Raw genomic sequence first — 12,396 nt, 5'->3', positions numbered from 1 at the left:
AAAAAAAAAAAAATTCAACTCATTTTATTTTCACCTGAAGTTTCTAAGTGTGAGATTAGATCTGACCCTATCAGATGAACGTCCTCTCTTAGCCACAGGACTCCCATTTTGTGTCCAAATAGGCAGGGACTTACACAAATGATAAAAATTCAAATGCTGTAGCCTAACAGCTGGATGGGAGTGCTGCTTCCAGAAAAAGAGAGAGAGAGAGAGACAGAGAGAGAGAGAGAACACGCAAATAACTGCTAAAATTAGTAAAACAAACAGACTGAAATGTATTTTTACTCTAACAACTCATTTTCCCAGACCTGTGATTTTCTGTCTTTAAAGCACATTTCTTCAGAACGTGGAGGTCCCTGTTTCTTCCTGGCAGCAGCACACATGGGGTCCCACAACCCCAACCCTGCTTGCACTTCAACTGCAGAATGACGAGTTCCTGTTTGTGAATATGAACAATTTCCATCAGAACTGTACCAACAGTGCTGAATTTCCATCGAGAATGTGCCTTCTTGCCAGACTTCAGTTAAGCCCACTTAAATTCTTTGATCGGTTTCCTGTAGAGTTCAAAGGGTCTCCCACATTTTTCTATTGACAAAATAAAATTGCAATGCCTGTATCAGAGGGTGTTCATGAGAATTAAGTAAAGGACTGAAGTTAAAACGTTTCCATCAAGAACTCTTCAATTCTAAGGAATTTATACGAAAGCAGTGAAGCGACGCTTTGACCCTAAGTCGAGGCATGGATAATCGAGAAGGTGCCTAGTAAAAGGTGTCTCCTGAACAAGAGCTCTGGTTGTCTGTGAAGCCCAAGTCCCCCATCTCCATCTGTGCCCCCACCTGGCCCGCTGCCATCTAGAAGCATCCAGTACAGTAAGCCCCCCCAACCTATCCCCCCCCCCCCCCAAAGAACAGTATCTCTAATGGAAAATGGAAAAGAAAGCTTCTGAGAAGCCTCCTGGCTGCAAGCACTGAAGTCACCATCAGGGGAGTATCGTCATGCTAGGCTCCCAGACACTGCTTTAGAAACACTGCCGTGATGAGACAGGAGCTGAGAGGCTAAGAACTCCCCAGCAGTTTCCAGAGAATAAGACAGGTGGGCAATGGCTGGCCTAGATGCCCTGTTGAACAGCACCAGGCACCACTGGACTACACTCAGACCTCCCTCTGCTGACTGCACCTGTCCCCAAAGGCTTCAGGTCACTGTCAACACCCTGCAGAGCCAGAAGCCAGGCAGAACCTGCTCATTTCTGTGGCATGTGTTCTCTGACTTTCTAGAGAACACAGGCAAGCTAATCTTCTTTCATGAAATATTCAACATTTTGCACGAAGTTTTCTACATGAAGACCGTATTTCTTGGAATCCAATGACAGCCCTGGCCAAGAAGAAGTATGAGGGAAACCGCGTGCAGAGAACCACTGGGTGGGTTGCTGTGCACAGGATCTCTCTGTCTTGCTTAACCTGATCTGCAAGAGCCCTCCCTGGGCATTTGTGGCTCATTCACCAAGCACAGCATGTGAACAAAAGGACACACCAGGAAGCCCTCACCACGGCCACCCAAGACAAACGGGCCAACATGTGGGCAGCAGGGAGCTCCTAAAAGTGAGCGGGGCCAGGAGACAGCGCTAGTAGGCCGCACTCATTTCGATGACATGTCTCACCTTGCAGTTTATTTTTAGTCTTGGCTCTGTTCCCACTGAAGTGGGGAGATTAAACATTTGTTAAGAGACAACACAATCTGAAAATAGGAAGGGTTGTTGTTTTTTTAAGACTTTTAAAAAGATGAATTAATTATGATGACAAGAAAAGAATTAGAATATAATGGTCAGTTGGACTCTGTACCTCATTTCCTATTAAAGAAAGAGTACTGAGCAGCAATGAGACAAAAGAGACAGAAACAAATGATTTTGAAGTCACAGATAATTAACCCCAGAGGCTTGCCAGTGGCACATTAATATTGCTAGGGCAAATGGCTTAACAAGTTTGAAGAGAGCTTCAGTCTTTATATGGAGAAGACAATTTCAAGGGTTCCTGAAAAGCAGAAAATCTCCTTCTGTGTTGTGGGCCAGGCAAGGGGTGAACACGGCAAATGTCAACCTTCCCTGTGGGATCTCAAAGAGAGGCGAGCCTGCAGGGCAGAGATGGGCCTCAGCAGGCCTAAGAGGAGTGCCATTATCCCCTCTCTTCAGGCCGAGGTGGGCAAGTTCAGCATGTTTCCGGCTGTGCGAGCTCGTGAAGGCCTCACCCCACTGTCCCGATACATCAGCTGTGGTTCATATCCTTTGGGGGTTATGACTTCACAGAGAACTCAATTCTTCCTCCTCACATTCCAGATAGGGACCTATGTTCAAAGTGTATAGTCACAACCCCCGAGGAGACTCCTTTGAGAAGCACAGCTCACTGCACAGGAGTTCACTGCCCTGTCCAGACCTACCAAGGCCCTACAGCTTGCCATCACAACCACAGAGATCTGCCTCACTCGCACCAGCAGCTTGTAAGTACCTGTTAACAGAGGGACCCACAAGTCCTCAGAAAGAGCACAGTAGCTCTCTGAGGATGCTATTTAAGGAGAGCAAGGCTTCCAAGGGCGCTGGTGAGAAGAGGAAGTGCAGCAGGTAGGGCAAAGGCGTCCTGAAGCTGTGGGATCCACAGCCAAACAACCAGGAAGCCCCTATACCTGTGATTTTGCCTTATAAGTGCAGATATGACATAGAGCCCAGTCAGCCCTGGAATGTGCCGGACGTCTAGCACTTTTTCAGCGCTTGCTGTGTGAGAGGCAGGAGAGGCCAGAAAGAAGAGTCACGATCCATGCTCTCCCAGGGCTCATCCTGCACAGCAGCACGAGAGCTGCCCACCCTCCACCACCCCCTGCTCTGAGCACAGACCATATCCACCCATGCTGTGTCCTATGGTACTGAAGCCCCGGGCAAGGAGTCACACAAGTGCAATTCAAACAGCAGCACGAATAGCTGCCATCATCAGTCCTGAGCTGTACCCAGCGAGGTCCTGCTTCTTCTAAATCACTGCAGAGAGGGGCGCCTAGGTGGCTCCGTCGGTTAAGCATCTGACTTCCGCTCAGGTCATGGTCTCATAGTTTATGAGTTCAAGCCCTTCATCGGTCTCTGTGCTGACAGCTCAGAGCCTGGAGCCTGCTTTGGATTCTGTGTCTTCCTCTCTCTCTCTGCCCCTCCCCCACTGCTGCTCTGTCTCTGTCTCTCAAAAGTAAATAAACGTTACAATTTTTTTTTTTTAAATCACTGCAAAGAGCTGAAATGGCCCAGGGCTAGGATGAAATAGCCACAAACCCAGAGCCTTGCAGAACTCTGATCAAGGAATATCCTATATAGGGACAGGAGTGAGAACTCAGGCTCACTCAGGCTGTCTTAGTCCACTGCTAATCTTTCCAGGCCCAGGCACTTAGAATTATCTCGGGGAAGCTCAGGGAACAGAAGCTTGGGGTGACCCACAGCCTGACATTCCTCTAGCTAAAGCTGTGTATGATCCTTGGGAAAGGCCCCTAACTTCAATCCCTGAGCTTTCCTCTGAAGCATTAATTGAAAGGAAATAGAAAGGGTTGGTGACTGTGATGCTCAAGGACAATTTCTAACCCCAGTGGCCAGAGAACCTTAATCTGGGGAGAGGAATTTTAGGTGGGTTGTCCTTAAGTTCTTAAAGGCAACAGGAGAAGAGAGTTGTTTGGTTCTTCTGATTGCGGAATCAAGAAATTTGAACAAAATGTTAAAGACTCTGACAGAGGATAGAATGGACATGGGCTAAGTTGTGCCACACGTGCCATCTACTTCCCATTCGAGCTGGGGCAAGCGGGTACAATACGGTTTCCCAGCAGCTGAAAAAGGGCAGCCCTGCCCAGAAAGAGCCAATTTCTGTGGGGTTAGAAGCTAAAAGAGATAGATGTCACTCAACTTTCTGAGGTCCCCTGACTGTAGGAGAGAGCTAGCAAGCTCCCCTGTATGTGAGCGAGGGTAGAATGGTAAAGGAAACTTTATCTCTTCGCCCAGATGGCAATCTTGATTTGAAAAGGACCTACTACTCCAGTCAAATTTGGATAGCTCCCTTCTCGAATCCCTACATCTGCAGCCATTAAAGAAGTTACCTCAAACGAAGCTGGGAGTTTATTAATCTGTTTTATAGAAGAGAGTTAGCCAGTTCACATTATACCAAGACAGATTATGCAGGCAACTGAGAGATCCAGAAAACATCTGCTAAACAAAATCAAAATTAATGGTAAACAGAATGCAACTCTTGATAGCTGAAGTTCACCCAGATGCAGAGAACTATAAGGGGGCTATTAGAAGCAGCTGCCAATTAGGGACTAATTCCAAGAATTTTCAGAAAGGGAGGCTCTAGTCACACAGTGGGAACTGGCAGGTCATGTTTATTTAGGCGATTTGCATTGCTAAGGAGTCAGAGGCACTGGGCTGTGTGACTGTCACTCCTCTCTTTTTCTTTTCTGGGAAGACAGCAGCATCCCTGCTCTCAGGTCTCCCTCACAGCCCTGCTGGAAGCGAGGCCAGGCTGGTCTGGAATGGAACATGTAAGTGATCCATCACTGGGAGGGTGGATAATGCAGTATGACACTGGTGCCCACCCCAAAACTCACAGCCTCTAATCACAACACAATCACAGACATCTGGGATAGTTTATAGATCACCCATGTTCCTAAGAGATGGCTGACAAGGGCTGAATTATCCTGGCCACTTGCTCAGCTCACTCAAGTGTTCTCTCATGGTGTAATTCAACATGATGGAGTCAGTTAGAGAAAAGTACTGGTTTGAGTAGATGAATTCGGGCAGACACAATCAGCACTGGCCCTCACAATGGACACAGGAGTGTCTTGGAGTGGTGAAGTCGGCACCTTTGGTTGAAGCCTTAGACGAAGTTGAAATTAAATTGTGGATGCCTAGAGGGGGGTAAGAACACCTGCAGTGGAAAGCAGATGAAGATGCAGGCATGTCTTCTCGCAGTGAGCATAGGTGGGTCCTGGGAAACTAGGGTGATACAGGACTGCCCTGAAGGAGGAAGGGCTCAGTCAGCTGGGGTGGGCATATGCCCTTCTCAAAAGACATCCTACAAGTCTTGCAGTCCTGCCACACCTCCTGATACTATATATTTCCCTTCAGGTTCCCCTGAGAGCCCTTACCACAAATCCAACTGGGAAAAAAGTGACCTCCAGACAGTTTTCTTCCAAGAGTCCCTCTTAGCTCTCTAGGCTTGGCAGTGGGCACAAATGAACAGAAGAGAGGATCAGTGCATTAAAGGGACATTGGTCCAGAGGGAGCCCTAGTTCCCACAAATAAGCATGGAAAACAAGGAAGGAGTCTCATGTGTAAGATGCTCTCCTCTCTCCTCTGTCATGGGTTGCTGAGGGTCACAAGACAGAAAGACTAATGTAAAAGCTCTCTGAAAACTTGAGAACTGATAAGTTATTACTATTACTATGCCACTATTCTGTTCATGCAATGCACATGGAAAGCACATGAGCCAAGTTATATGCTCATCCTGGGCACTGAGGAAGCACTCTTTCTGCCTGAACTTCCTAGAGTAGACCTTCAAAGGACATTCATGGGATGACAGCCCTGAGATGGTCAAAACCAACAAAATTAAGGCACCATGGGAAACTAAGTTTGAGAAATGTTGCATATTATACCCACTTGTGAGTCATATTTAACATCTTAAAGGTGTAATAGGTTCTGCAGTCAAAGTAGGAACAACCAGCGCAATATTGAGTCCAGCATTGGCCAAGTGCATTATTTTCCTAGGGCTGCTACAACAAAGCTCCACAATCTGGCTGTTTTTAAACAAGAGACATTTATTTTCTCACATTTCTGGAGGCCAGAAGTCAGAAAACAAGGTTTTGTCAGAGCCACATGCCTTCTGAAAGCTTTAGATGATTCTTCCTTGCTTCTTCATAGCTTGTGGTACTTGCCAGCAATCTCTGAAATTCCCTGGTTTCTAATCCTCCCTCCTATCTCTACTCCATCATCACAGGGTGCTCTCCCAGCATTTCCCTCTTCTAATAAGGGTATTACTGATAAGATTAGATTGTACTAGTTTAGGAGGGGGCCCTAATCCTAACTTGATTACATACTTGCCAAGAAAACTATTTCCAAATAAGGTCACATCCACAGGTTCTGTGGATATTAACTATCTATTCTGAGGACACAATTCAACCCATAACACAAAGCTTATCTGAACGTGGAACACTTTGATCAATTTGATCAATTAAGAATATCCAATGTATATCCACAGAACACTCCTTAAAAAGTTCCGTTCTCAAACCAAAGCACTCAGTGCCTCACTTGTGTGTCACTGGAACAGAATCAGAGTGAAAAGACAATCTTGGATTGTGTGACCCAGAAGCTATCTCCTCCAGAGCTCTCCAAAATCTCCTGGGCCTGGTAAACTAGGTAGAAAAATTCAGTGTTACTTAATTGTTGCTCTTTCAATTTTAGCTGTGAAATAACCCTAAGTGGTTGTTATGAGACAATAATGTCTTTTTTTTAATGTTTTATTTATTTATTTTGAGAGAGAGAGTGAGGGGAAGGGACAGAGAGAAAGGTAGAGAGAAAATCCCAAGCAGGCTCCCCACTGTCAGTGAAGAGCCCAATGTGGGGTTTGATCTCATGAACTGTGATGTCATGACCTGAGCCTAAATCAAAAGTCGGGCACTTAAACAACTGAGCCACCCAGGCACTCCAATAATGTCTTAGTTTTGTCTGTAGAAATAATCATTTATTGAAATATTTGTAGTACTTTTATTATTTTTATACTTGTACCACTCTTCTGAAGATTAACAGCCCCACCATTCAAGCAAGTGAATTCTCAGGACTTCCTTCCTGTCAGGTTATATGCGTTGGCATTCAGGCAGTATGCTATTTCAGGGCCTCTCAAACACTCAACTTTGACAAAAACAAGCAAGAAAGACATCAGTTCACAATGGGAGAAAATAAGTTTACGTGATGTCAGGACAAATTTGCCAGTACAAACCCAAAGTATATGTTCCCAGTCAGCCAGTTGTAAGAGCTGCTGCTTTCAAAGAGAAGTTATGAATGAATAGAGCACAGCCCAACCACACCTTTGCTCATACTCTAACAATGTCTGTCTTCACTGGATTTGGAGCCTGAGGTCTCATCAAGCCTTTTAATGCCTCTAAGCAAAAATACACATGATTTCCTCATATCCCAGCCTTACCATTAAAGACATTTCACACTGTGAACACAAGGACAGTGAAATTCCAGAACAGTCAGGTTTATATGTGATTCCATAATGCAAATTAATTCCAAAAATTCATACTCAGGGCTATTGACATGAATTAAATAGTATTCAAAACCAAATTTCATGCTGACTTCTCTGCTTAAGGCTATTTTCTTTCCAATTTACATGGTCATCAATAAGAAACATGTCCTCACAGCCCCACCCATATCCATCCAATTTCATTTAGTTTTGATATCCACACAATGCAGTGTGCCCTACAGATGCAGTTCAGAGGGCTTTGAGCCCAAAACAAGAGATGATGCCAAAGGGGAATGGAAGCCACAAAGTTCATCCTATGGCCACATTACCCAGATCCTTTGAATCCAGGGTTCCAGCACCATGAATAACAGGAATCAACAGGTTGGATTCGTTTACCAATACAGATAGTAGGGAAGGCTTAGGTTCCCAAGCTCTAGAAACATAATTTGATAACATGACATTCTATGTCTTTCATACTGGTGTTTAAAATAAGAACTAATCATGAGCCAAGGATATATTTAATTTAGAAGTCAATAAGAAACTTGCTCACATTTTTTTCGATTGCCACTCTTTTTAGAGACAGGGCTACAGAGAAGTTTGTGGTTAAAACGAAAACCCATGGTCAGACCCTAGATTAAGAAGTCACTTTGATTTCTGACTTCATCTTTCTATCCCTGCAATAAAGAGATGATTGGCAAAGATTCCACAAGTCATACGAAAAACATCTTCTTATGGACAGAAGGTACTGCTGCAAATGAGTAAGGGAAACTTCAATTTCCACTAAGACATTTCAGAAATCACCACCCATATACACTTACCTCAGAGACCAGAAAACAAATGTGCTAGAGGAACTGGTAGGGAAAATGAACATCATGGAATTGTTTCAAAAGGGAAAATAATTGGCTATTTCTATTTCAGCTTAGCTAAAGCTGTAAAAATCTAATCAGAAATATTTTTCACAACACCATCTTCTCCCAGATATTGAAATATTTCAAATCATAAACGATTTTTTTATTGTTGATGTTGTTTTCGCTTCATGAAATCAAATAATTACTTCAAACTTCACTCAAAAATGAGGCTTCTCTCAAGACTGCAAACATGATCATGTAATAAGCCAGTTCCCTAGACCTCACCTATGATGCTTGAAGGTAGAGAATTTCATTTTCACAAGCAAACATGGCTTTCAGTTCTTACAGTCCTCAGAGACAAGTACCAGTCAGCACCCAGAAAAGGCCACATGAAATTTCAAAGAACAAGCTTCCCATAGGTGGAAGTTCATCTTAGCTTCAACAGACTACTTCCAAAATGTCAGCACTGAGAAGGAAATGGGTGTGCATGCATTTTCCCTACCTTCTCTTCTTGTGACTTCAAAGCTTCTGGACTCCTGCAAGAAAAGAAAGATTTTGTATTTCTGAAGAATAATTCATAGGTACAGATACTTGCAAAGATCTCACCTTTGTTACTTATTCACTTATTCACAAAACTCTCAACACACACACACACACACACACACACACACATCTGTAAATGTAAACAACTTGTTTCTTTGGGGGCTTAGCCAACAAATATATTGTTAATCAATCAGTTTTTAAGGAACAGAGCCAGTTCTCATGGTCTTCCTTATGTGGAACCTGGGCTGGTACCAAGTGTTAAGGAAGACCTTGTCACAGACTGATACCACATCTTCCACCTAGACTGTAGGTTCTGTAGGACTTGGGGAAAACATAAGTAGACCAGGGCCAGAATTATCCGACCTGCAGTCAGTAGGTTGTGATTTGTGGTGCCATAATGAAGACCCCCCAGTGCTCCTGTGTGGGTCAATGGCATGATGTAGCAATGGACTATGCTCAACTCAGTAGTTTCCAAAGGATGAAATCCTAAAGACAATTTGGACAGCCAGTCTGTGCCACTGAACTAAATTAAGCCCTTGATTTGTTTTGTTTTATTTTTTAATTCAATCCCATCTTCCTGCTATGTGTAGGTGAATAAGCAAAGTGCTTGAGAAGTTACATAAGTGAAGCAGACAGAATTCTGCATTGAAAACATTCACAGTTGAACAGAAGGCTACAGAACAAATACAAATTACGGAGAAGTAAAGGGGTGGTTTTACCTTGAAAAAAAATACCAGTATATTCATATTCAGGTGGAAACATAAAGAAAAGCCTTTTTAAAAGAACCTTTGAAAATAGCACTGCAGAATGGGCAGGCTTTCAGACAAGAGTAAGGGAGGAGGGTACACTGGGAAGTGAGAAAGGCTTAAGAAAAGGCAGGGTATGCTCAGGAAGCAGGAAGAGGCCCAGTGAGAAGTAATGGGGAAAAAGGCTGGGAACACATACCGTGGTTTCACAACTAACAAAAAGTACCCACAATTCAGCACAAATAACAGGTTTAGGATAAAAAGTTTAATGTTGAGAGTAAGTTGAAAAGCCATGCTAGCAACCAAAGAAGAGAAAATAAAGTATCAAACTTACTCCAACTTTTCACCATCATAACCAAGAACACCATTCAGTGCCAGCACTTTTTAAGCAAACGACATGTTTTTTACAACTTAGCATTCTTGTCTAGCAAACTTTTGGGGTCAGAAGGCAGAGGCAGTAAGAGAGATGAAACTGAGGAGGCAAAGTTTGTTCCCCATCCCCAAATTACATTCTTAGACTGCCACCTCTGTAATGAGCCAAAAGCCTAAGTGGAGACCAATGGAAAATATATGCTATAGGCCAGCAGCCCATTAGCACAGCACAGTTAAACAAATGAGCTTACAGGATGCTAGTTCCTGGAGGGGCACTCACCAGCTCAGGGTTCAGAAGAGGGAACACAGAGAATGGTAAGTGTTATGACAGATATGTAAGCTGCAAGGCACATCATACACAGAGCTAACCCAGCCCCTCTGATACTGCTCCTCAGCTCTCTGCTCCAGGGGTTGGCATCACATCCCTGGAAATAACTAGTATTTTTGGAAGAAGAGAAATGCATAAACAATGTGTACACCTCAAGAAGAATTTATGGATGTTTTATTGCAATTGCACAAAAGTGATAAATTAAGGAAAGCTGACATCTGCATAATGCTGTATCTTCTTTTTTTAAATAAAAAGAAGTAGTTTTAGTATTTCCTTTTTTTTTTTTTTTTTAGTTTATTTATTTTGAGAGAGAAAGTGCAAACAGGGAACGAGCAGAGAGAAAGGGATAGAGAGAGAGAATCCCAAGCAGGCTCTGCACTGCCAGCTGAGGAGCTTGACACGGGGCTTGAACTCAGGAAATGTGAGGTCATGACCTGAGCTGAAATCAAGATTCGGTCATGTAACTGACTGAGCCACCCAGATGCCCCAATGTTGTACCTTCTTATGTAACAACATGGTATCTTTAATAATTTGTTCAAGTCTACTATCATTTCTTTCAAGAGTATGTTATAATTTTCCTGTATGTATTCTAAATATTCCTTTTTTGCATATCATTTGTTATCACAAATAGAATTTCTCTTTGATTATGTTTTCTAACTGCTTTTTGTTTGTAAGATTGTAATTAATTTTTATACATGGATTTTTAACCAGCCATTTGACTAAATTTCTTATTGCTTGAAATAGTTATTCCATGGCTTCTTTTGGGTTTCCATTTATGTATTTATATAATCTTCAAATACCTAAGATTTTTTCTCTTTCTTTGCGATTCTTAGGTCTCTTGTGTCTTTCTTGTCTTATTGCTTTAGCTAATTCCTCAATCTAATGTTACATGCTGTGAACATCATGGGCCTACTGGTTTGGTTTCTGACTTTAAGAAGAAAATCTTTACTGTTTCCCTATTAAGGGAAACAAAATGGTGGCTTTTGGCCCAACGCATGTTTATCCTATTAATGAAATACATGCACATTTTATTGAGTCTTTGAAATAAATGTATGTTCTGGCTTGTCCTTTTACTTGTTTATTTATTGGCTGTTTCCCTCCCCTGGAATGACAGTTGGGATGGCACCAGTATCTTTTTCATTCTTGTATCCTCAGGGCTATAATGGAGCAGATGCTCACTATTTGTTGAACAAAAAATTAAAAATGTGTGTTGAGTTTTAGCAAATATTTTTTCTGGATTTATGGAGGTTATCATGGCATTCTTTTTCTCCCTTGTACTATTAATATGATGACTTACCTAATAGACTTCATGGTATTCACCTGTCTCTGTGTTTCTGGAATAAGCATTTCTTAAACACGATGCACTTTTTAAAATATATTACTGGATTCTGTTATTATGGTAAATGTATTTGCATTAATATTCATAAATGAAATTGGTATATTATTTTTAGGTGCCATTTTTCTCAGATTTAGAAATTAAAATGATACCAGCTTCATATAATGAATTCAGAATTTTTCCTTAAACTCTGCTCTGAAATAGTTTAAGTAAATGGGATTATCAGATCTTTAAAAGTTTCTTCAACTTCATTTCTCAGGTATTAATTAAAAGGGGAGGAGGTAAAGGGTCAGAGAGGTTAAACTTGTCCAACGTCTCATGTTTTGGTCAGTGGCCTGCTGGGATTTAAATTTCAAACCTTATGCACTTAACAGAGCTTACGCACATCTCCACTTAATTTATAGAGGTAGTGTGAAATCAGATGACAGATATTTTCACTTCAGGCTATGAAAGAAGAGCTTGCAAAGCTGGATTAAAAAAAAAAAGTTTGTAAGGCATGGGAGAAAAACAAAGGCAGCCAGAACTTAAATAGTCAATATTCAGAGAGAATAAAAGTCCTTTGAGGTGCTACATTTTCCTCTTAGGGTACTGTTTTGCATAAAGGCTGGGGGGAAAAAAAGTGATGGTTTAGGGCTTAAAGAAGTCTGAGTTGAGAGATACCAGAGTTGTGGCTATCAAAGTAGCTAGAACTTGAGGGTCTGAAATCCTGGAAAGGAGAACCAGAAGGAAGTGAGCCCAATAATCTGCACCCAGCTTCCTGTTGAGTTATAAGATTATGTCTGAGCTGCACATATAAAGGCAAGAGGATGACAAACAAGCAAAAATTAGTCTCAAGCTAAAAAACTAAGACTTTTTCCAAGAAAAAGTGACCCTGATAAATGCAGCTGACTTTTAGTTGAGATCATAAACTATCAAAGAATTTCTATTCCTAGTAGATCAACATGATCTGCCAGTATTCTAGGTCTAAAAAACA

General features: G+C 42.2%; 1 protein-coding gene across 5 annotated transcripts in view; it reads right to left on the bottom strand.

The window, feature by feature from the left end:
* FSTL4 (follistatin like 4) overlaps positions 1-12,396 on the bottom strand; it is a 585,475-nt gene that overhangs the window by 361,107 nt on the left and 211,972 nt on the right. For all 5 annotated transcript variants that reach the window (XM_060636146.3, XM_060636145.3, XM_060636149.3 and 2 more), the window contains exon 3: positions 8,601-8,634. In XM_060636146.3, the coding sequence (XP_060492129.1) occupies positions 8,601-8,634 (34 nt within the window). The remainder of the gene's footprint in view (positions 1-8,600; positions 8,635-12,396) is intronic.

The sequence above is a fragment of the Panthera onca genome, chromosome A1 (genome assembly GCF_046562875.1).
Source record: "Panthera onca isolate mPanOnc1 chromosome A1, mPanOnc1 haplotype 2, whole genome shotgun sequence".
In the NCBI taxonomy this organism is placed as follows: Eukaryota; Metazoa; Chordata; class Mammalia; order Carnivora; family Felidae; genus Panthera; species Panthera onca.
Note: the sequence above shows the minus strand (reverse complement) of the source record. Positions and strands in the feature narration are given on the sequence as shown.